This window comes from Gobio gobio (genome assembly GCF_949357685.1).
Source record: "Gobio gobio genome assembly, chromosome: 1".
NCBI lineage: Eukaryota > Metazoa > Chordata > Actinopteri > Cypriniformes > Gobionidae > Gobio > Gobio gobio.
This window is the reverse complement of record NC_137097.1, coordinates 50929730-50954744: the sequence shown is the minus strand read 5'-3', so window position 1 is coordinate 50954744 and position 25015 is coordinate 50929730. Positions and strand designations below refer to the sequence as shown.

General features: G+C 38.7%; 2 protein-coding genes across 3 annotated transcripts in view; both read left to right on the top strand.

The window, feature by feature from the left end:
* The first annotated feature begins 197 nt into the window (after positions 1–197).
* On the top strand, positions 198–5564 carry nucb1 (nucleobindin 1). Of its 2 annotated transcripts, none has more exons than XM_079827701.1 (13): positions 198–310; positions 651–774; positions 872–979; positions 1359–1491; positions 1587–1690; positions 2170–2355; positions 2481–2571; positions 2654–2712; positions 3000–3092; positions 3687–3776; positions 3881–4054; positions 4442–4568; positions 4703–5564. In XM_079827701.1, the coding sequence occupies exons 2-13, from the start codon at positions 661–663 to the stop codon at positions 4789–4791; spliced, it is 1368 nt and encodes a 455-aa protein (XP_079683827.1). In that variant the 5' UTR covers positions 198–310; positions 651–660; the 3' UTR covers positions 4792–5564. The 2 variants fall into 2 exon arrangements, with proteins under 2 accessions (XP_079683827.1, XP_079683828.1); XM_079827702.1 differs by having other exon boundaries at positions 240–381; positions 4703–5339.
* A 6800-nt stretch (positions 5565–12364) lies between these two features.
* The window catches only part of ppfia3 (PTPRF interacting protein alpha 3), a 45002-nt gene continuing 32351 nt past the window's right edge, over positions 12365–25015 (top strand). Inside the window, exons 1-2 of the mRNA XM_079822190.1 lie at positions 12365–12537; positions 14774–15841. Of these exons, the coding sequence (XP_079678316.1) occupies positions 15509–15841 (333 nt within the window). The 5' untranslated portion in view covers positions 12365–12537; positions 14774–15508. The remainder of the gene's footprint in view (positions 12538–14773; positions 15842–25015) is intronic.

Below are 25015 nucleotides of genomic sequence, written 5' to 3'. Positions count from 1 at the left end.
CATTACATTGATGTAATCATTTCCCGAACGTTTTGAATTGGCCTTTTTGGTAAACTGGTTTAATTGAATTATAGAAAAATGTATTGCGTTTATAATTTTAATAACAAACGGTGTTACTATACAAACAGGCTACTGAAAATATACTGTAATTATGGGCCAATACATGTTTGCACCGGTTTGCACGCAGGAAGCGTCGCGGTTGGATTGCGTCATAATTCATAGCCGCATTTTTTTTAAGCAGCAGTGCTGAGTAATTTGTTGTCATCATAGGCTTCACTCGCCGCTGAAACAGGATCTGACTGACCCTGTGGTAAGAGAACTCGCTGTTTATTTGATATAGACTAAAGAGGACCGAACGACACTACAGACAGTGTTGTAGAAGTCAGTGGCTGTTTTTGTTGTTGTTGTAGAAGTTAACGTTACATCTGCTGTCAAACGTGTTCATTGTGTTTTCGCGAACTCCCATACACACTTCCTCTTTTCGACTACTCTCTAGTCATGGTCGACGTGTTCTTATACATATAATCATGTCTGTTTAAAGGGACATGTCTCGCTCCAAAAATATAAGCTATTGATTCTCCGGTGTCGAGGTGTTCCTTTAGGGTGAAAGAGAAGGCTGTCTAACCAATGTAAATCTGTGCGTTTTCAAGATACCCAAGGATGACAGGCGGGTTTAAAGGACTGCTGCTTCTGTCACTCTGTCTCGTGGTGTGGACGGTGCCGATAGATCGTAACCAAGAATCCCCTCCGGAGGAGAAACCAGAAGAAAATGTGGTACGCCTGGTCTCAGAACAAGAGCACATCATATGTGTTTATCTGTAGTTCAATAATCACATATACTCTTGTTTTTTGCTATATGTGTATGTCTCAGGACACTGGTCTGTACTATGACCGTTACCTCAGAGAGGTGATTGAGGTGTTGGAAACAGACCCTCACTTCAGAGAAAAACTCCAGACAGCCAACACAGAAGACATCAAGGTAAACGGGTGATGGGCCCATAGTACCCCCCCTCCCCTCCCCCTATAGTTTTGGAAGTCAATGGCCATTCTCATTTTTGTGTGAACTAACCAATTAAATCAGTCATCATTTTTATTCTTTTATGTAATTTGAAATATGTTTGCAATCATTACCTCATAAAAAGTACACAATCTTTTTCTTATATTTTGTTCAAGTTAAAGTTTGTAATGTTGTGATTCATCTCAGAGCTGACAAATCCCTCTGGAGAAAATGAATAGGGATAATACCAGTGCCGCTGAAAATGCGTGGAGCCTCTGTTGTGCTCTATAACCTTTGTGCTTTGAAGTTTTATAATTTCATCTGTACTTCAAGTCCTTAATGGAAAGATACTGTCTATTAGAATGGACGCCTCAGTAAGGAGTTGGATTTGGTGGGCCACCATGTGAGGACTCGACTGGATGAGCTGAAGAGGCAAGAGGTCTCACGTCTCAGGATGTTGCTGAAGGCAAAATTGGACAGCACCAATACGCAGAGTGAGTATGCTTATGTATTACTCAAGTGATACTGATAAGAAAATTGGTTGGTTCTGTTGATGTGACTCCCACGCTTATGTACACACAAATATCAGGTGTTCAGATGGATCACGCCTCCTTGTTGAAGCAGTTTGAACATCTGGATCCTCATAATCAGAACACATTTGAGGCCAAAGACCTGGAGCTGCTTATCGCCACGGTAATGCCCATTCCTAAACGCCATAATGTGAAATTGCAAAAGAACATTATGCTACCGTAATGCCTCAAATTAATATCCCACAGTATATTACCCCAATTAGCATAACCCCTTCAAATGACATACAATATAACTGTAAAATAAAATGCTTACCAATAAAGTCCTAACCACCTCCTGGGTCGACATTTCACTCTGTAACATTTCGCCATTTTGATTTATATGCTGTTTATTGTTGATGATCGCATTATTTTTCATATGCATCTGCTTACTCGTTTGTGCTTCTGTTTTGATCTGGAGATACTGTACTCGTTCAGGAAATGTAAGGGCTTTCCCCAGTGTATAACAGTGAAAACACGGAAATTCGTAAACTCATCAATGACAGGGAAGCGTTTTCTCATGTACGAAGAGTCAATTCGTCAATGGCAGGGAAAGAGTTAACTGTCTATAGAATCATACGCGTTTGTTTTGTGCTTATTTGTCAGGCCACTAAAGATCTTGAGAATTACGATGCAGAGCGCCATGAGGAGTTTAAACGCTACGAGATGCTGAAAGAACATGAGAGGAGGGAGTACCTGAAGAGTTTGGACCAGGAGAAGAGGGAGAAGGAGGAGAAGCGAATCGAGGAGCTGAAAGAAAAGCACCGGAAACATCCTAAAGTTAATGCTCCGGTGAGAGGGATGAAGAATGGGTTATGTATGGATAGATAGACTGAGATGAGTTGGATCTTTTTCTGCTTACTTCACATTTGCAATTAGTAAAACGTTCTTCTTTTACTTCCTCGTCATCCATTCAGGGTAGCGTGGATCAGTTACGGGAGGTCTGGGAAGAGACAGATGGGCTGGATCCACAGGAGTTCAATCCCAAGACTTTCTTTAAGCTCCACGGTGAGTCTTTGCTTTGTCCTCAGCTAGATCATAAGCAGCCGTTCTGCTGGCAAAATGAATTGAATTGTGTTTTCTCTCCTAGATACAAATGGCGATGGTGTGTTGGATGAGCAAGAGCTGGAGGCCCTCTTTACAAAAGAGGTAATGTTTGACATGTGAGGTTAATGAGTCATGACAGTCTGTTATTGGCAGTGATGTAAGCCTCTAGATGTTGTAATCGAGTTAGCAGTTAAGGCTCTAGTGGGCTCTAGTGGCCATCGCGAGTAAAACATCCTCAACATGGGAATCTGCAATGACATGTTTGACGAGGCCTCAAAAGCTGTTCTTTACATGCAATAAACAAGCAAATATCAATAACTGAAAGGGTGCTTAAGTAGTTATTATCTTTTCAATGTGTTAATCTTTTCTTTTCTTTTTTGCTGTCTTAGCTGGAGAAAGTGTATGATCCCAAGAATGAAGAGGATGACATGATGGAGATGGAGGAGGAAAGGCTGAGGATGCGAGAACATGTCATGCAAAACGTAAAATATTCAATTTCTTACTCAATCTCTCATTGAGTGTGTTTATATGTACAACGAACACTGAAAACGACCAAATTCAGCTCTTAAAGCCTTAACGCTATGTAAACTTATTTTGAAATGTGACTTTTTTTCTTTGATTTTGTTGTTTAAAATGTAAACGGATAAGTACACATCAAATAAGCCACTCAAATGTTGATAATTTGCAAAAATGTGTACCTGGTGATTGAGTTTACACTATCTTTTATCTGATATAAAACACTTTTCAGAATTGCTGTGTATGGCTGACAGTTTAAGCATAACTGTTGTAATAGTGTATCTAAATGCACACATTCTCTGTCTTTCCTTTATCTGTCGTTCTCAGACTCAGCTTTTTAACACTTTCACAATGTGTGGAGCAGCAGTGTCTCCATCTGTTCTGTTCCTTCAGGGTGCATGAGAGGAAGAAATAGTCATTCTTTTATCTGGCTTAAAATATTCACAGCCCTAATGTCTTATTTTTTTAATTAGTTTCTTCAGTTCGCTTTTAAATACCTAACTATGACTTCTGAAATAGGCTTTTTTTCCCCACTCACTCGCTGCTTCCCCACATTGCAGGTTGATATCAATCATGATAGGCTGGTCAGCCTGGAAGAGTTCCTCAAATCTACAGAGAAGAAGGAGTTTAATGACAAAAAGGAATGGGAGGTTAGAGCCATATTTAGATGCATGTCCAGATTTATTAGACTGCTTTTACATGGCAGTGTTTTGTGCTAACTCATTACTCATCGCTCTTTATAACTCCATTTAAGACACTGGATGATACAAAGCCAGTGTACACAGAACAGGAGCTGCAGCGCTTTGAGGCAGAACTTCGGGATAAGGAGGTGGAGCTTGGCAGAAGGGCAGAGAAATTACGAGAGGAGCAGGAACTTCTCAAAGAGAGAAGCAAAGCTCTAGAAGCACAGAAACGAGAATATCAGCAGGTAGACAACATTTAAACATTTTGTTTTCTGTGACATTTGGTTGCAACCATTTTCGTGGAGTTTTCTATATAATTCTAATAGCTGTATAATTTCTAGCTATTATAATTGTTCCTTGGTTAAGAATATATGTGTATAAAATAAATTTAAAGTACTGTATACATGTTAAATGTAATATAAGTTCATAATATTCTTAAATTGATTTTTTTTTTTTTTTTGCGTGCATGTGTAAAAAAAAAAATCACGTGTTCGTGTAACTCAAAAAAAACTTACTGTTGAGCCCTGCTGTACCATACTAAAACAAATGATTTTAAAACATTTACAACATTTGTACTGCATATTGTTGTACTTTTTGGCAAAATTTTGAGAGCTTGTTTTACTTCTAATCAGGCAGTAATGGAGATGTCACAAAAACAAAAGGAGCAACAGGCAGTGAATAGACAGCCTCCCTCAGGTCCTCATGGAGAGCTCCAGTTTCAAAAAGAGATCCAGAAACTAGCAAATGAAGACAGTCAAGGTGAGAAGAATGAAATGAATAGTCCATGATTCAGCCTTTGGTTACCCTTAATATATATTTGTTTTAATTGATTCTATTAACCATTTCAGGTTAAATGTTTCAGCACAGTAAACATTGCCTGTTTTGTCTTGTAGTGGGGAAAGTCGCAGTCGATCAGAATGGAGATGTTCAGAATAACCTGCCAGCTGAGCCACCACAGAATCTGCCTCAGCACACCTCCTAACACACACACACACATACAAACCTACTGACTTATCCTAATCTGAAACCCAATATAACATAATCAGATCAAACCATCACATGTGAACCGTATACACTCGTCAAATACATACTAATGGGGTTTTCAGCTTCATTCTCAACCAAATATGCTCAAATTCCTAATACACTGCCATCAATATAGAGCGTTCGCATGTTCCCTTCTTAAGAATGGCATATTAATATTGGATGTTTGGTGGTAGTCAGGGTTTTCCCCCTTAAATATTGATACCTTTGCCCTGGTTTTAAAGTTTACAACCTTGTTTACTTGTTGGTATCTTTCTGACTCAATAGAAAAATGTGGTTCTTTTCTGTGGCTCATATTGTCAGTAAAACAAGGCTTTCTGATATGAAGTTTATTACAGACTGAGACGAGCGCAGACCTGTAAACCAAACATTAAGATACAGCAATGTGCAATGAATCTGCATTTTTGTTAATGTTCTATAAAATCCCAATTATTTCATGACAGTGTTTTATTTCTTTCATTTAATAAAGAATATTAAACAAATTATGCTACTTCTGTCAGATTCCTGCAAACTACTGCAAAGAAAATGTGGTTTTCTTAAAGGGATAGTTCAGCCAAAAATGAAAATTCTGTAATTTACTAACACAAACATGTATGACTTTCATTTGTTTGTGGAACACACACAAAAATATATTTTGAACAAATTTAATGATTAAACCAACAAAAAGCAGAAGTCAAAACAACATTGGGCCCCTATTGACTTTCACTGTATTGGTAAAAAATTCCCATGTTTTTTGTCTTTCTTCTACAAGCTCTTTTGTGAGGTCAGGCACTGATGTTGGACGAGAAGGCCTGGCTCTCAGTCTCCGCTCTAATTCATCCCAAAGGTGTTCTATCGGGTTGAGGACAGGACTCTGTGCAGGCCAGTCAAGGTCCCTTCACACCAAACTTGCTCATCCATGTTTTTATGGACTGCTTTGTGCACTGTTGCACAGTCATGTTGGAACAGGAAGGGGCCATCCCCAAACTGTTCCCACAAAGTTGGGAGCATAAAATTGTCCAAAATATCTTGGTATGCTGAAGTATTAAGAGTTCCTTTCACTGGAACTAAGGGGCCAAGCCCAACCGCTGAAAAACACCCCCACACCATAATCCCCCCTCCACCAAACTTTACACTTGGCACAATTCCGTCAAGCAAGCACCGTTCTCCTGGCAACCGCAAAACCCAGACTCGTCCATCGGATTGCCAGACAGAGAAGCGTGATTAGTCACTCCAGAGAACACGTCTCCACTGCTCTAGAGTCCAGTGGCGGTGTGCTTTACACCACTGCATCTGACGCTTTGCATTGCACTTGATGATGTAAGGCTAGGATGCAGCTGCTCGGCCATGGAAACCCATTCCATGAAGCTCTCTACGCACTGTTCTTGAGCTAATCTGAAGGCCACACAAAGTTTGGAGGTCTATAGCTATTCACTCTGCAGAAACTTGGTGACTACCTCAACATGCGCTGACCCCGCTCTGTGATTTTTCTTGGCTGACTTAGTTTTACTTAGTGGCTGTGTAGCTGTTGGTCCCAATTGCTTTCACTTTGTTATAATACCACTAACAGTTGACCATATAATGTTTAGTAATGAGGAAATTTCATGAATGGACTTATTGCACAAGTGGCAACCTATCACGGTACCACGCTTGAATTCACTGAGCTCCTGAGAGCAACCTATTCTTTCACAAATGTTTGTAGAAGCGTCTGCATGCCTAGGTGCTTGATTTTATACACCTTTGGCCATGGAAGTGATTGAAACACCTGAATTCAATGATTTGGAGGGGTGTCCCAATACTTTTGCCAATATAGTGTACTTCTGAGATTGTAGTGTTGCGCTTTCCTTTATATCATATTTAGATACATTATAATATGTAATATTGGTTTTATAGCAAAAGTCTATATTAGGTTGGTTGACGAGTGACAAAACATTTCAAATCCAAACTGTGTTTTGCAACAAATACCATCAAAACCATTCATATGATGATTCGACCCATATGTTTCTAAACTGAAATTCTTTGACTCCAAATGTCAGTTTCAGCTGTTCTGCATTTCTCCTCCAGTAAGTCAGTTCACACCTCTCTTGTTGTGACATCGGCATTGTTCTGAAGTATTCACTGATCTGCGTTGAATGTCGTTTGCTCGCACTCCTTGCCACATGGCACATATTTGCTTTAAATTCCATTCCAATTCCAGTAAGACACTCTCTAACCCCAGTGACCTCGTTGCTCCGCCTCTCCTGCTGCAGCTGTCACTTTTACACACACTCGTGATGTGACCATAGATATGTAAATAATGTCCTTCCACTCAAACATCACTACGGTGCTCTGAAACTTAAGTGCTGTCCACATATTTAAACTCTTCTCAGAAATTGTTTACTTGAGGGGTTTTCTGCCAATAGATTTTTTTAAATGCATAGTTCACTCAAAAAGGAATGTTTCATAACTTATTCTCTGTCATGTTGTTCCAGATCTGTATGACTTTCTTTCTGTGAAACATAAAATATGAAATGGTAACACTTATGGTTCCAGTTGTTAACATTTATTATTAAATTTAAAAACATGTATTATTCTTCGTTCATGTTAATTTAATACTTTACTAAAATCAGAAGTTGTATCTGTTAATGTATTGCTTATTCTTAATGTTAATTAACTAACATTAACTAATGGGACTTTATTGTATATTTTGAAAATTGTTTTTCTTTTTTTTTATACAATCAAAATCTGTGGGCTTTATTTAAAAACATTCTAAAAATTGTGTATTAATTTAAGTCATACAGGCTTGGAGTAAAGCAAGTAAATGTTGCTGAATAAATTATATCTCTTTAAGTCTTTTAAGTTTATGGAACCAATTTTACATTTCATAATGTATTGTTCCATTGAAATGGCATGCACTGATGAATCTAGTTAGATTATTGTTAATTAAAACCATTACCAATTGTTTTTTAATTGAAGCAATGCTCCATAAAAAAAAATTACATAAAGGTAATGTACTGAAATGATTAAAACCGAAATAAAAAAGCAATAAAACGCTAATAAAAACACCAATTACTAAAACGAAAACTGACAAATAAAAAAGGTAAAAGGTCATGCAAAATATTAGTACAATAATAAATAATACTAAAATAACAATATGGGAGATAAAATCAAAAGTAAGACAATGGATGTGTTAAGAAAGTAAATGGTGTCAATTAGGATTAGATTTTTCTTAAAAGGACAGGGAACTCTGTGTTTACCCAGCAAACAGAGTAAGGAATTATTTGTTGAATGCTGTAGCCTGTAAAAGACAAGAGGAATGAAATAAAGAGCCAAGAAAGATGACTCAGAGACTGTGGGAAGAGTCTGATGAAACGAGTACTTGCTTTGGTTAGTGTGAAAGAGGGCTTCTGTTCGAGTCATTTGCATCACTTGAGTGGGCTGACTGCTGCTGAATCATCCACTTTTCACAATGCTCCTCTTTTTTTAATATCAAACCTTATGAAGTCAGTAGGTATTTTACAGTGTCTCTGGAGTATTGACTGTCTGGTTTCCACATCCTGTTTTTCGCATTTGCTTATGTTAGGGGCACATTACAGTCCCACCAGTGATTTCTCAGCTTTTTTCTCAAAATCTATCTGCAATATCCGGTAGCGGACAGATTTCTTAAAGGATTAGTTCACAAAAAAGAAAATTCTCTCATAATTGACTCACCCTTAGATCGTTTTTTCATTGCCATACTATGAAAGTGAATGATGTATGAGGCTGGCGTTTTGTGAAGAAGAAAAGTCAGCCATACACGTTTGGAGTGAGTAAATGTTTTTTTAGCTGAACTATCCCTTTAAAATCTTAAATTCTTGTGCTTTGGTTTCAGCAGATACCGATCTAAGACCGATGTATGCTGTCATTCTGTTGGAAAGCGGCCACTAAAATTGCACAATATCTGATTTCTTATTGGACAACCAGTCTTGACATTCTCTCATTCACATTTCATGTCTCTCCCCTTGATCTTTCTCTCTCCCTGTCTTTTCTCAGCCTGTGAGGTTTGAGTGATGATAAGAGACAACTAAGCATTTAACACAGAGCACTATTATTCAACACTTACAGCACCTCTTGTGTTTGTATCTGGGCCATATTGCAATAGCCTTGATGGACAGAAGAGGGAGCTACGAGCTCATAAAACTTCCCACTGCACTTCTAGACGTGCCAAACATACATTGTCATCTCCTATATCATGATATCCACATATGAGCCATTTCTGCAGCTTCTGCACCAGTATGCGCATGTATATATTGCTCTCTGTGCTGTATGGTCAAAACAGCGGTGAAAATGCAGACAATGGATTGCAGTCTGAGCGTGAAACATTGCTCCTGATGTACTTTCTGATAATGCTCAGGTGTTTTTTGGGTCATCACTTTGCTATTGTGTGACAGAAGCAAACTGTCCTGCACTTCAGGCCACCAACACACACACAAACACACACACATAGAGAGAGAGAGAGAGAGAGAGAATATAAATGTGCTGAGTTCACAGGGACAGACGACAGTCTCCCACTGTCATTGTCATCTCTAGAGTCATTTGCAGGACATGAAGAGTACGGCAAGAATAATCTAACATACAAAAGTCTTGGTGTGAAGAACATTTTAATCATCTAAAGAAACTTTATCCACAAAAGGTTCCATAGATGTTAAAGGTTCTTCAAGGAACCATATTGTAACCATATACAATGGGGAAAAAAGTAATTTATATGTATTTTCATGTCTAAAATGAGCTCGCTATGGTGCCTTGAAAGCATGTGACCTAACAAGTCTTCTTCACTTCCCTGTTGCAAAAAATGTCAAACACATGGCAAATATATTTTAATTTTATTGGCTGAAGGGGGTCGTCATATGATATTTAAAAAAATTATTTGAACATTATTGTATTATAAATGCATTTTTTTAGCTTGATTTATAAATGACGATGTCCCATAGAGGGTTAAAGGAATATAAGGTTAAAGGTTCCATGGAATATAAAAGTTGTTGTGTTTCTCTCCATTTTATGGAAACCAATGGTAACCATAACTGTTTGGTTATACCGACTTTCTTCAAAAATCTTCTTTTGTGTTCTGCAGAAGAAAAGGAAGTTCACGGAACAACACAAGGGTGAGTAAATGATTACAAAATTTCCATTTTTGGGTGACCCGATTCTTTAAATAAAAGTAAACAAAACCCTTGGTTGTAATGGTAATATCGCGCAAGGTTTTCTTAGCCGAGGCTTTGTTGTGACCTGCTCATCCTGAACTTTTCCTGAACCCGTGAGGACTAGGGTTGGTTATCCCAGTGTTCCTCAACAGTCAACAGTGTCCTCTCCTTATCTATCCTGAGCGCTCACTGGCCTGGAAGGCTCTGATGCTGCAGCTCCAAAAGACACTCTCTGATCAACACCATGTTGCCTCTGTTGCCATGGTGACTGGCTGTGCATGGGGAGAGATGCTAGTACTACAAGCTATGCAAGTTACAGATACATTGTAATGCATTAGAGTAGTGTGTTGTGTTTAAGACTCACGTGCATTTTGGCACCCTGTTATATTTGGGGGTGTTATGTAAAAATGGCATATGATCTGGTGCTCTAGTGAGAAGTGGAAAACTGCCTAGAAAATATCATGTGAGGTCGTTTTATTTCGACTAACGCAAAGCTGAGATCCCCCACATTGTTCTTGTGCAGCACTTGCTGCAGCTGCAAGTTGTACCACAGCCCAGCTGTGTCTTTAAATCCTCTCCTTGTGCACAACGATGACATCATTCTCTAAAAACACATTACGTCATCCCTTTCGGGACTCTTCTCATAGCTCCACCCTATTCTCTCCTCGTTTTATTGGCGTTTATCAACGCAGAAGCCCTCCTCGCCGTCTGCTGTATTGGTGGAGAAGTCACCGGTGTCTATTTTTTATTGGCTTGTTGCATTCATGTCTGTGGCCTCCGCCACTGAAAGAAGATCCTCGGCGCAAGACGTGTCGCGGGTAATTTAAAGGTGCTTCACGCCATGTCGTAAATACAGTAACGATTCTGACTTGTAAAAGGCATTCACGTGATCGTAGAACGCGTAATTACAATTTTCTGAGAGCTACGACTTGTACCACGTGACCACTGCACATCTATTTTGGAATTAATAGTGCAAGAGAAACGTATAAACCTAATAAGAGGACGTGAACAGCTCCGAGTACAGTCACGTGTTGTTATCTCTTATTTACGGTAGGCTTTTTCGCACTATGTCATGCGGATTAATTTAATTTCAATAAACTGTATAAACCATACATTTCATATTATAATTATTGATCATTTCATATAGTTTGCGAATAATTTGTGATTTATATAGGCTATGGCTACCTCACAAATTGCATTTTTAAATGAGAATGAGTTTTCTCCAGTTTACGAATGGGGTCTGAGGCGGCTAAGGAACTTTCCAATTGCATGGAAAACAGTGTTACAGACAGGCTTCTGTTTTTACTAGGCCTATATAAAATATATATATTTCAACTGTAACAACGTTTCAGTCAACATAAGTAATAGGCTATTACAAGTTTATTGAAATCTGAACGGATGTTGCGTTCGTCTGAGGAGGAAACCATAGCAACAGTAGCTATTCAGCTCGTGCGCTTTAGGTTCGATATCGGACGGGCAAATAACAAAACTTCGTTATAGATTTAAATATCTCAAATTTATTCACACACAAAAAGAGCTTGTTTAGTTAAAATGTCTGTAAGGTAGTTACGCGAGTTGTGCAAAGCGCCAAAAGTCCATTCCAGGTTGCGCGAAAAAAGGGCACTTTCTTTAACGTCTAGGCTACCAAGTCTTATATATAATTTGTACACTAGTTTTATCAGGCGTTCAATTCTTAAGTATTCAAATAGAGTTAAAAAAACGAGTTTAATGTAAAAAAAAAAAAAAACTGCTTCTGATTCGTTTTGCTGGAAATAGGCTATTTATGCCAGAGTGGCACCGACAGATTTCGAAAAGTATTAGCCAAATATTATTTTACTCAAAACACAACTATCAAAGAAATGCCGTTTTAAACCCAATAAAAGCCGCACTTAGGTGACGATGCAATGAAAAGCTGAAAAATTAGGTGATGATTGCTAACAAGTGCGGATGGTTTGAGAGGCGCAATACTGAAAGTGACCGGTAGAGGGAGTGGATGTGGCGACACATAGAGAGAGAGAGAGAGAGTGGACTGCTCAAGTTCTCAGTGGTACCCATAGCTGATCATTTGGACCTTTTGCCCATGAATGCTCAAACATTGCTCTGAAAATAACACGTTTATCTTCTTATGTGAGGTGGTGGATCGTGTCTTTTACAGACATGACATCATCACACAGTTACAGTAGCCCTAGCAACAGCTCTGTGATCACTGTGGTGGTGAAGCAGGCGCCAATGTTTCTTTAAGAGCCAGCACCTTTACATCGAGAGGGAGGGGGAGAGAGAGAGAGAGAGAGAGAGAGAGAGAGAGAGAGAGAGAGAGAGAGAGAGAGAGAGAGAGAGAGAGAGAGAGAGAGAGAGAGAGAGAGAGAGACTGGGGTTGTCTGTGGTTAGGTGTAACGTTTGCTCGCTCGGTGCCGTCGTTACATGTGTGAGGAAGAGGGAAGGGGGGAGGCTGATAACTGGGCAAATTCGGCACCCGAAAACGCTGCGCTCCGATGGGGTCGACGGGGATGAATTATGATGTCTAGCCTTTACTCTCGACGATGACAACGGTGAGCGGTGCATATTTCAGCATCGCATGTATTTTCTTATATATGCATGTTTGTGTGTGTGTGTGATATCGCCCAGCTGTGGAGATGAGGAGGGGGATGGAGGGCTTGGGAGGAGGGGGCGAGGCGAAAGGATGGGAGGAAGAGGATAAAATAGCAACATTTGAAGAAATGACACGATGCGTTATTCATTCGACTAGTTAAAATGTAATCATTTCATTTCGACGGCATGTCCAGTCGCGTATCTGCAGAAGAGACACGGCACATATATCATGGTGGAGCGAACGGCAGAGGAATACGTCAACACATAGGCTACATCCAGCCCTTTACACTATAAAACTGAGCGTCGTTTGGGCGAATTGCAAACGGAGCGGTGCTTATTTTTTGTCGTTCTCTTCATGTTAGCACGGAATAAACAAGATCAGTTGTATCCAATCAGGCACAGGTTCCCTTTAAACGACACCCGTTTCTTCCTTCCTGCGTTTCGACAACGTCCATAGACACACAAAAAGCGCTGCCCGGCTACATGATCGTTACACACCATGAATTTCATTTCCGTATATCATGCGCAACCATTAGCCTCATGACTAATAGGAACGAAGGTACGAAGCCTATTTAGAGAAGCAAATATACCAAAGGGGCAGACGGAAAATTTATATCAGGAAACGGCTACTGTCTATATGGAAGGGAATCTGAAATAGGTGTGTGTCGGATGAAGAGAGAGGGAGGGAGGCAGAGAGACGGACGGACCGACAGACCGAGAGACAAAACAAATAGAATTGGGTGTTGATTTGAATGTTCTGCATGACAGTCGCGGAAACGAGGCTGATACATTGTGTTCATTCGCCTCGACGTCGTTAACATTCAAGACAGGGAGTATTTAGCACGATTTGTGGCCTGTGCGAGGAATCACTGCTCTATTGATTCTTCCAAATTCCTCTGTGTCGACATTCACTGGAACAGGACTCGCTTTCATGCTATTCCCAGATTTCTGTGATGGGGAAACCCGATGGTTACAATGTTATTTTTAGTTTGATGCTCCCCAATGTGTCTGCCACCATCTAGTGCTGACTCCTGTGTCGAAGAACCGAGTGATTTCAGCCCATGTCTCTCACTCAGTGCGTTTACATGCACAAAAATATTCAGCTTTTAAACAGAATTTGGTCATATTGTGATAAGGGTAATCAAACACATTAATTGCCATTACCAGAATAAGCCAGTATTTTGGTTTCTAGAAATCTGCATGTATTAATATGAGTTTTCGGGTATATTCAGAATATCCACCGTTACAGAACATTATTTTTTTATGCGCATATGTCCAAGCAAAGTATATTGGATATAAACAGCTAAGAAACAATGCTAAGATATTGGAGACTATTTCTTTTCTTACAAAGATTTTATGAAAGTAAAAGTAACTATTTGTAAGAGTCTCATGACCTACATGTTGCAATTCATAGCTTGAGTGTGTTATTGTTAGGTATATGAATGATATTTCATGAGTTGTTTGAATTACTTAAATGCATGATGGGCTATTAATGGCACAAGCAAACAAACAAAAACATCTTTTCTTGTTCATTCAGGATATGCAGATTATAATTATATAAGTAATATGTCAATAGCTCTGGAGCGTATGAAATGCTTTCACAGAATAATGGACCTTAATCAGAAAGTTATGTGCATGTAAATGTTTTCACCATCAAGATTGGCAGATAACTTTTAAGCATCAGTTTTCTTTTTATGGTGTCCATAATCACAATATGTTTTAAAGATATAAATGACAGCTGATATTAATCCAAAAGCACAGATGCTGCCCTATCCCGGTGTTACCTGACAGCTTGTACAACATTTTTTGCATTAAATATCTGCATTAAAAAGCATGTTTTATCAGCAATTGCAAGAGTAAGATATCATAAAAGTTTTCTATCACCTCTCGCTGTCCGAAGACTTTTTGGTTTTGTTTATTGTGTTATTTTCTCCCTATTTACTGTCTTGTCTTACCCTTTTTCGTTATGGTATCCCCCGAATTTATCAATAAAAGCACTATTGCAAAATACCTAAAGTCATTTGGGACACTTACTTCTTTGAAATGAAACATCAACCCATCAGATTTACTTTCTAAATCTGGTTTACTGAGGGATTGGGAATTCGCTGGATTTGATCTATAATGCTTGCTTTCTTCATGACTTGCCCAGCTTTGACCATTTGTGCTAATGTCACTCTCCTTTATTTCCCTCTTCAGCTCTCCTTTACTTGAAGTTCAAACCCATTGGGTAGAAGACTCTCCTCCATGCCCACCCTTCCTTTTACCCAATCCAGTCCCTGCGACCCAGCGACTTTCCCCTCCTACTTTCTCCTGCCACTTTTGTTCCACCTGAGACCACACCCTGCTGCTCAACCCAAACGCACCCAAGCCAAGGATTTTGAACAGCACATGCTAAGAGCTAATCAGGAGCCTTGAAGCCATTCAGGAAATAGCAACACAACTCATGAATCTACCTGAGTACTGAGGAAAAGGATAAAGGAAAAGGCTGTGGATAATAAACTCACAAAGAAGACCACTCAGATATACTGGCAGTAATGGTCCACCTTTGAAGAAGAGCACAGCAATTAGGAGATTCCACCAAGAAAGCTTGAATATAGGGTGAAAACAAACCAAGGGACATCTGCACGCATAATATATCTGCAATACTGCACACAACACACATTCCCACACACATTAAAGACTGTTACGGCACACAGTCTTACCACAGTCCGCACGTTACTCCATCCTAGACATCGGCATATGAATGACAAGTTGTTTATCTGTTTGCCTTAGGCTCTCAGACACGCAAACACCATTAGATTTGTGGTCCCACACTGTGATTCTCTCAAATTCCTCTTTGCAAACTTGTAAGGCCAACACATACACGTACTCACCTTTAACCTCCCTCACACGACCAGATAAAGAACTTTCACACCTGTTCACGGCCTCAAGATGATGTGTGAGGTGATGCCCACCATCTCAGAGGACGGGCGGGGTGGTGGTGGAGGAGGCCCGTCCTCTCCAGCCGGAGGTGGTGGGGGTATGGGAGGCGGCGCAGGAGGCATGGGTGGTGGCTATGGGGGCCGAGAGGCCCGTGGTGGAGACGAGGGGGGGAGCACTGGAAATCTGGAGTCTCTAATGGTGAACATGCTGACAGAGAGAGAGCGGCTGCTAGAGAGTCTCCGAGAGACCCAGGAGAGTCTCGGCACGGCACAGCTACGTCTGCGAGAGCTAGGTCATGAGAAGGACTCGCTACAGAGACAACTCTCCATCGCACTGCCACAGGTACGCTTAGGGGGTCCTGTATGTGTGCCTAAAAAGCATGATATTCGTAATATATGATTATTGTATGTTGTGCACATTGTTGTATTTTAACATTATGTTAAGATTTTATCATTTTGGAGTAACATGTTTTAAAGGAATATCCAGGGTTCAGTTCAAGTTACATGTAAGCTTAATTGACGTCATTTGTTGGATAGGCATTATGTTGATCGCCACAAAAAAAGAAATTCTAAAAAAACTGAGTAAAAACCTGGTTTACAGTGAGGCACTTACAGTGGAAAGGAATGAGGCCAATCCGTTAACATCAAAAAAACTCACTGTTTCAAAAATCTAACACACAAGATGTAAACTATTTGTGTTAACACAATTTTAGTGTGAAAAAAATCAATTACTAACCTTTTCTGTGTAAAGTTATATCCAATTTTACTTTTGTCGTTGCCATAAACCTAAAAATGAATATAAAAAATTGTGATTTAAACAGATTTACAGTGCTGCTCAAATAATACAGTTTTAACATATTGATGTACATGCTTTTACAAAATGATAGCCTCATGTTTCTGCTTTTAATCCTCTAAAATTGGCACCATTGTCGTCCATTGTAAGTTTCTCACTTTAACATTTTTTTTTTTTTTTAGATTTGGGTCAAAAAAAGTTTTTTTTTGTGTGTGTAATAGTTAACATTATACCACAAATGCTGTCAATTCAGTTTGAAGGGGTAATTAACTGCTTAACTTGGCTGTCTATGCAGTAGAAACATGAAAAATGAATTAAATCAGTGTTACCAGAGAAAACAGAAGAAAAGGGCTGTGATGTTCCCTTTTACCAAAAACTTAAAACATCCATAATGCACTTTTGATTTTGCCGCCACCCCTCTTTTGATCCGACTGTTTGTGGGCAGGAATGCAAAATGCTGAGGTTCTACCTATAGTTTTAACAAAAGCCCCAGCATCTGTTGAACTTTTGCTGACAAATAAATGGAGATGTCTGGGTGCAGGGATCATGGAGAAAGAGTACACATTGTTCAATTGCATACACTACCGACATTGTAACAATACAAAGCTGGTTTGAAATTTTCCAACTTATCCTTTAACTTGTATTGAACTTGTATTGAATATTCCTTTAAGAATGCCTTGTACTGAATAGTTTGGAAAAACAGGTCATTGAGATGAACCATGTCTTCAGGAAAGATGACCTGCCAGTGAAGTATAAAGTATAAGTAGCGTAACATACAGACCGATGTAGAGAATCTAGAAAGAGATTGTCAGAACTATGCTAACTTTGTATTATTTCCTTTGTCTGAATTGAGCAGTCTGTATTTATACCTGTCTGATTTGGCTAACATTCAAGCTAATCTTTATCTTCCAGACTTGTGGGCTGTTCTGGTCCTTTTTGCATCTGGTCTTGAACTGTTTTCTCTCCTCTGATCTAATTTAAGGTGTTCTACATATCTTTTTGAGATTATCTGCTTATCTACGATTCTCTAACATGTTGGGGCGCTACTTTTTTGTTTGTTGAACAATATGATCTTTTGTACACAGTCTTTCACAGTCAATCTTTTGTCTTTTGTTACAGTCCTGGTTGTTTCATTGATAGATTTAATCAAATAATGAGTTTAAACCCTTTAATGACATCATAGCAGCTTAAGGTGATATAATATTCCAGCAAGCAATAGCCGTCATTTCACTGTCTCGGTTAACTATAGACCTGAGATAGTCTGGCTATGAGTAACCCACTTCTAGCCAGAACAACCTTGAATTTGGTGTCGTTTTTGCCAAAATAACTTGCGAGATGTATGATATTCCATCATGTAAGCAAAGTCAACAGTGATTAGCCTTGTTTTAGCCTAGATGTCAGGGCTGTGTTTGGATTGCTATTAGACGTCTTTTAAATGCAAAAATTCTTGCTGGTATGTTGGACATTACAGTTGTACATATAGGGTTAGAACAATGAACATTTTCAAAAATTGCAAATTGCTTAACCTAATTCACAAAATATGTTTTCATGAGTTTTGGATTGATTTTATATTTACAAATAGATTGTTGAATCCGCATTTTGAGTTCATTTTAGATTTGTGTTTGGATGTTTTTTTTGAGATCTAACATTTCACAAAGTGTACATCTTGCCGATCGGATGAGCCATTTTCAGTCCAGCCAGTCATAGAACAGGTTTGTTCAGCTCTATCACTCAAGTAATAGCATGCCTTTGCTTTTATAAAAGAGTTGTGTTATGTTTAAATGTTACAGTTACACAAGAACAAAATTAAAAAGCAATACTTTTATTTTTGTAATTTATAGTGCTGAAGAACATACACATACACAGTATTTTGCAAGCGCCGACCACTTTTATTTGCAGAAGTGAATCCAGTAATGTGTGTGTACAAAGGAGTCACTCTTTGAACCACAATGTATGGGTTACCTTATGGAGAAAAACTAGTTGGTCTTTCTTTGCATACTACGTATGTTGATTTGATAAATTCTTTGCCACTACCTGAATTTTCAGGGAGTAAATTTGGTTGCGATGTCATACGAGTTTTGTTTCTGTGTAACTAACATTTCAGCACAACATCTCTTCTTTTCCTTTAAAGCACTTTGCACAGAAGAGACACAACATGATACTACTTGAGTCACAAAGTTGAACATAGCCATAAAGTGTTACTATTATATTTACAACCCCATTTGTTTTATCAGCGTAAAATGTAACAAAGTATGTTACTTGTTTTGTTACATTTATTCTATAAATGAAAAATTGCTAATGGGGTAAGAAAGAGAAGGTAATTCATCTTCTTTATGTACCATAAATACAATTTTGTTTCTCAAGTAAATTAAACCACAAACTGGTTTAAGAATGTTTGGATGTTTTTAAATGTAAATAAGACAAAATTACTGATGAACAAAAATATTTTTTGCATTCTAAAGAGACTGCAATGTACTTAGCCTATAAAAATGATTTGATTCAAAACCTGTCAGAAAAGTCACGATTCAAAAGTGTGACAATTTGCAGATGCTGATTAAACAATTAAATTATAAAATGCAAAAATACTGAACAATTTGTATACCAACTAATGATAAATGTATGTAGCATTGGAAACATTTTGGAGCCAACTGCCACTGACATGTGGCTTGAAATAACAGATATCAGAGAGTCCCATTTTCCGGGAGAAAAACTGGATATTTAAGGGGGGGGGGGGGGGTGATCTAATGCTATTTCACGTATTCTGACTTTTCTGCCTTATTTACACAGTTAATACATTTGTTTCTCATGCTAAATTTGGCCAATGTTTAAAAAAATGAGTTGGACGTATATTTCTGTGCCAAATACACTCTCCGCGTATGATGTCATAAAGGGCGGATTATGACATCCATATCCGTACATCCGTCCATATTATCCAGCACTTCTCCCGGATGAGCGTGTGCACACATTAACCAGAGAGAGAGCAAGGGCACACCCATCAACGAGCTTTGTCTGGTTACAGAAGCCGTCGGCAGCACTGCCATTTTGTTTTTAGACCACGAAATCAACAATGTCACTAAAGAAGTGTGTTTTCGTTTGTGAGGGAAAGTTTGTTCATTGTTCAGCTTCCCAAAGAACCCAGCATTAAGGGAACAGTGGATGCAGTTTGTTTTTCCGGGGCAGCAACAGAGTTCTGCAAGTGTGTTTGTTTGTTCCTGGAATTTCGGTGACAAATTTTTTATAAACAAGGCCCAGTTCGATGCTGGATTTTTTCGGTCCCAGCGATAAAAGATCCCAGTCATGAGTCAAAACCGCAGACTGTAAGTAAAACTGCATCAAATGTCTGTGTTTTGTTGGCAATCGGCACGTAAGTGCATATAATGTAACCATCCCGAACGTATAGTGAATCAAAATTTATCCAGGCATAATGCGATGATGTATTGTGTGTGTGTGTGTGTGTGTGTGTGTGTGTGTTTTTGACTTTTTAGCTCCGCCCACTGCACGCCTCCACAAGCTCGGCTGTTTTCGGACAGAATCGGTACAACATATCCGTCTTTTACAAACCTGACTCTTCGGAAATATAACGGATGCAATAATACTCTATAGGTACTCAAGATTAACACGCGACTGGCAGAAACTGTGTGTGTTATGTACCCTTTAAGGGGCATAAGCACCACAGAGAAGAGGGGAATCAATATCCCACGCACACACACAAACATATGCAAACACTCTCTGAAATAAGCAGACTCATATTCAGAGCAGTGATACATTAAGCAGAGTTCAGTCGGTGCATCCCATCAGCATTGGGCGTATGAGAGAAAAACGAATTGAAGCTGAAAAAGAGGATGTCAATCCATTGTTGCGGTCCTTTGTGTCAGTGGAACCATCGCAAGAGTTTGAATGAGAGAAAGAAATAAGGCAGGACATTATCACGCAATTGTGTTTGCCATGCTTGTGCCAAACATAATTCTAGTCCAATCGCAGCAAGGTACATTTCCAGAATGCCAAAGTCCTATGGGCCCACTGAGTTACCATCTGTGTACCACTATACCACTCCTAAGCTTAGCCCCCCCACTCCTCCTTCTTTTCCTTTCCACTCCTATTGCTCCAGCTTTTTTCCCCTATTTTTGCTTGTTGGCAGAAAGTGAGGCAGTTAGATATAGACGGGATGGATGGAGACATGACCCACCAAACACATGATTGGCCGATTTGAGCTCAGAAGGTACATGCGACATGATTGGTCGAGAATTGTGCTTTGCTTTGTAAACGCCTTTTGATTGGGGTTTGGTTTGCATTGCAGAGTGAATGGGATTGCTTAGTAAGATTTGGCTGAGATTTACTTTTGTTTATGTCCAAAGAGTCGCTGACACGATTGAACAGGATTTGATTCACTTTTAGGTTAATTATTGGGGGTTCTTTACTGACGAACGTTTGCCATGTCATCTCGCACGCATGTTTTAACATCATCTAATAAAAATCCCAACATTTGCTGTGCATTTATATAAATAAAAACACAAAGTTCATATTTCCACATGCACGTGGTGATTCTCTCTACGTAAGACAGGGAAGGTGTGTCACGCGTGATTTTTGATGAAGGCACCCGGTCACATATAGGCAGATAGAAAAAGATGGTGTGGCTTTAGACTCGCAGTTGTAGCCATGTGAGGCCATATGTCATCTTACACAACATGGTGCTATGAAGACCTTACACCCGAGAGTTGCTCATTGGACTGTTCAGAATGTGGACTTTTGTCATCTGTTCACACAGAAGCAAAAAAGTAATGAACTATATATGCACATAGAAAAAGAACAGGTAAAGAGAACAATAAATGCAACACTGCTTGCACAACGAGGATAACAAAAACACATAACTGTGACAAAACACACGGGAAGTGCAAACAAACAGTGATCTCAATGTAAATGTGCAATACTTTAATCATCTTTTTAGTCTCAAGATGCACAACAGGAATGTTTTTTTTCTAAGGCACGTTTATAAAAGTTAAATGCTCCAATTGAACTAAGGCCTAATCCTAGCTTAGTCTAAGCCCTGTCTGTGAAATTGGGCCAATATGTATTTAAAACAATTCAATTAAATTCAAATAAATTCAAATTCAAATAAAGTATTTAATTAGCTATTTAATTTTTTTTTAATGTAAAACAGAAATCCTCTTACTTTTTGACCTGACGGCCCCTCACGTAGGCTAAGATATTTTCTCTAGCATTTCTAACGCTGCTTGTTTTCAAACCTTCCGTTATTTACAGAAACTGGAAAATGATTCTGATTCTGTATGTTTTAAAAATAGTTATTGGGAGGGGGGGGGGGGGGTGGGGGGGTGGAATGCGATTTCAGTTTACATCAAAAACATTTTTGTGTGTTTTTAGCATTTTTGCTGAGGCCTCTGGCCCTCTGGATGAGAACAACAGATTTAAAGAATCTCACATGTCATCCCAAGAGATGTTAACATATTCACATCTCACTGCCTGGACTGATGAACTGTGCTAAATAGCAGCCCATTGTCATCTGGGTCAATGACCAAAGGATGATATCGTACCACTGTACAGTTTTGTACATTTTTCACTTTTGGAGATCTGTTGTTTTCATTTGCTGTTGACTTGCTGTCATTGAACGTTTTCTTATGTTGTAATTAGGGATGCACCGATCATGATTTTTCACGGCTGATTCTGATTTTTTTTTTTTTTTACAAGCAACTGGGCCGATTCTGATACTTAAAAAAAAAGCAATTGCATTTATTTGTTGTTTATTATCTCTATTACAGGCCAAACTGGCCTTAAACAAACAACAACAAAAAATCAGTGTTTGGAGCAAAAACCATCTGGTTCCAATTAATGGCAGGTCAACAGGTGCATCTCTAATTGTAATCTCTACACATGTCCTGGTCTTTTATTATAATTATTGTTTCATTGTTGTGTGGTGTTGTTTGGTTGTATAGACTTTGATATCAGAATTTCTGCCTCTTGACTACTTTCTGCCACCAGACTAATGATAAACCCTTGCTGTGTGCGAAATTGAATACTTCTCTTCTATATAGTATGCAAAAAATAGTACGGCAAATGAGTAGTACAAGGACATCTGAATACATACACAGTATTTGAAAAACAGTAGGTGAAAAGGATGACCTACTTCTTCCGCCAAGATTCTGAAGTGCACATTCGATGGACACTTTACTATCCCATGAGGCCACAAGAGAGCATTTATGAATGGCAGTGAAGCCACGCAACTGATGCTGGTAGATCACATGACAGCAACAACATGGAGATGCAGTACGTCTGAAATTAATTTATACTACCCACATTCATACTATATAGAACAGGGATGGGCAACTCCAGTCCTCGAGGGCCACTGTCCTGCAGAGTTTAGCTCCAACCCTAATCAAACACACCTGAACCAGCTAATCAATGTCTTCAGGATTACTAGAAGGCTACAGGCAGGTGAGTTTTATCAGGGTTGGAGCTAAACTTTGCAGGACAGTGGCCCTCGAGGACTGGAGTTGCCCATCCCTGATATAGAACGTACCCCTATTATGCTATTTTAAAGGCTCCTTAGTTTCATTTTCTCATTAAATACACTGCACATCACCACAGTGTTCAATGATTCTCAAATGACTCGATGGGTGAATCAGTCTCTCTAAATCCCTCCTTTCCGCAAGCCTACTCTGCTCTGATTGGCCAGATGGTCCAGTCTGTTGTGATTGGTCTACCGCTTACATTGCATGTCGGAAACAAACGACCATTAACATACTTAGGCTCACAATGCTTCCTCAGACCTCAGCGATTGTTTAAAAAAAAAATTAAAGCATGAAAGAACAGTAACAACAATTGTCTTCATTGTCATACCATAATAATACAATAATACGCCAAGGTCCTTCAGTGTTTCAGTTCAGATTAAGTGCCAAGTCCTTAAACACAGCCACTGTTCTCGTAGCTTTTTTTCTCAAAACTCAATAGATTCAAAATACATTTTCATCTCAAGTTTAAATCTTAAAAAAAGAGGTTTGCATTTAGAAAATGTACATTTATGAATATGATATTTGGCTAACTGAAAAATAAGAAAAATTACATTCACAAAAAACAAAAATGACATTTCTATATGTAAGTTAAAAATTAGGATTCACATAACATTTGATTAAATCACCAATATCACAACAACATGTCATTGTGTGAGAGCAATTCCAAAATAAATGTAAAGTAGTTTAATGTATTAATATCGTTCTTAAGTCTTTTGAGAGAGCCCTGATTTGGGTAAAACCTATTAATTAACTTAAAGGTAATTTCTCTCATTTTTTTTAGTTATCAGGTATTTGTGAGGCAATGTCCAAACTTTCTTCCAGGGAATATCACTTACAAAACCACTCCAGTAATAAATTACTTATGGCACAGAAACAGACTTCTCCTGAAACATGACTCATTTTCTTATTGTTTTTTTGATTTAGATGTAGAAAGGCACTGTTTACGAACAAATGTCTTGCACAGTTCCACTGAGTGACAAAAGGATGAAAAAGAGAACCCTTTATAATTGCAAACTCGTTTGGAATAACAGGAATTCCATGAATTACCAACTCAGAATAATTACAGATTGAACCATTTTGATTAAAAAGTTGAGAGACAAAACTAATACCATTTTTAAACCAACCAGAGATTTATGTTTATACAGTAGGTCCTTATTATTCCACATTATATATGAGTGAGGTGTAAAATTGTGTTTAAAAATATGGGACCAAACCTCAGCGATTGTACTCACTGTAAAGACACTGTACAGTAACGGCGACGTAGATTTTACCATATCAATCCGAGTGCGAGTCCGATGATGAAACATTGGAAGAACAAGTTATTCAACCCGAACCTCCATCACAAGGACGACTTGAGCAGAACGTTTCTCAGTGATACGCTAGTCAGTTTGAGGTACATTATGAGATGTTTCAACTGTTATTCACCATCAGCATTAACAAGTGTATGTCCATCAACAAACTCATGTATATTTTTTATTTATCGCGGTGCACATGCAGGAACTGTATCAATAACAGCACTAACATGAATGACTGATGTAACATTAAAGTTTGGTAAAAAAATCTTGCTAACCCATCCTTTATCTTTACTCAAAGTAATAAGAACGACAGACAATCTGCATTAATAGACACAGTTTTAGGTAATAATCGCACACAGCTGCTTTTCAGGGGTATTTCAGTTAGACGGTAATAACGTGAGTAAGCCGAAAACTTACACAGTATAAAACACAAAACGACATAGTTTGCATTATACATATTGTCATAACACCCAGTAGAAAATATATACATCAATAATTAATCACACTTACAGGTTGTGATTCTGAGGAGCAAGCTCGTCCAAACAAACTGGGTACAGACCCATATTTCCAGAACAAACGTTTTGCGAATACTCTGTGGAACTCAGAGATTTGAGAAGCAGTCGTCAGTAAAATGAGTTGTTTGTGGGTGTCAAGTTGTTTGCGGGCGGACAACGTACAACATAGGCGGGCATTATGTTGTTTCTAGTGACGTAGAACTGTCACGCAGTAAGATTCGAAACAAAAACAACTCGTATTGGCGATTCAGAGTTGATTCTTTCATTTGGGAGACAAGATGTTTATTTATCGTGCACTTTAAAACTTTGCAGAACATTTACATTCACAAACAGCGATATTACACACTGCATCAAAGGAAATATTTGAAAAACCATAATAGGGGCACTTTA

What these genes read in the sequence shown, in the direction of transcription:
- nucb1 (XM_079827701.1), top strand. Translation starts at nt 661, where the DNA reads ATGACAGGCGGGTTTAAAGGACTGCTGCTTCTGTCACTCTGTCTCGTG. An exon ending in TGGAGCTGCTTATCGCCACG is followed by an intron (nt 1,691 to 2,169) that starts GTAATGCCCATT and finishes CTTATTTGTCAG; the next exon opens with GCCACTAAAGATCTTGAGAA. An exon ending in AGAAACGAGAATATCAGCAG is followed by an intron (nt 4,055 to 4,441) that starts GTAGACAACATT and finishes ACTTCTAATCAG; the next exon opens with GCAGTAATGGAGATGTCACA.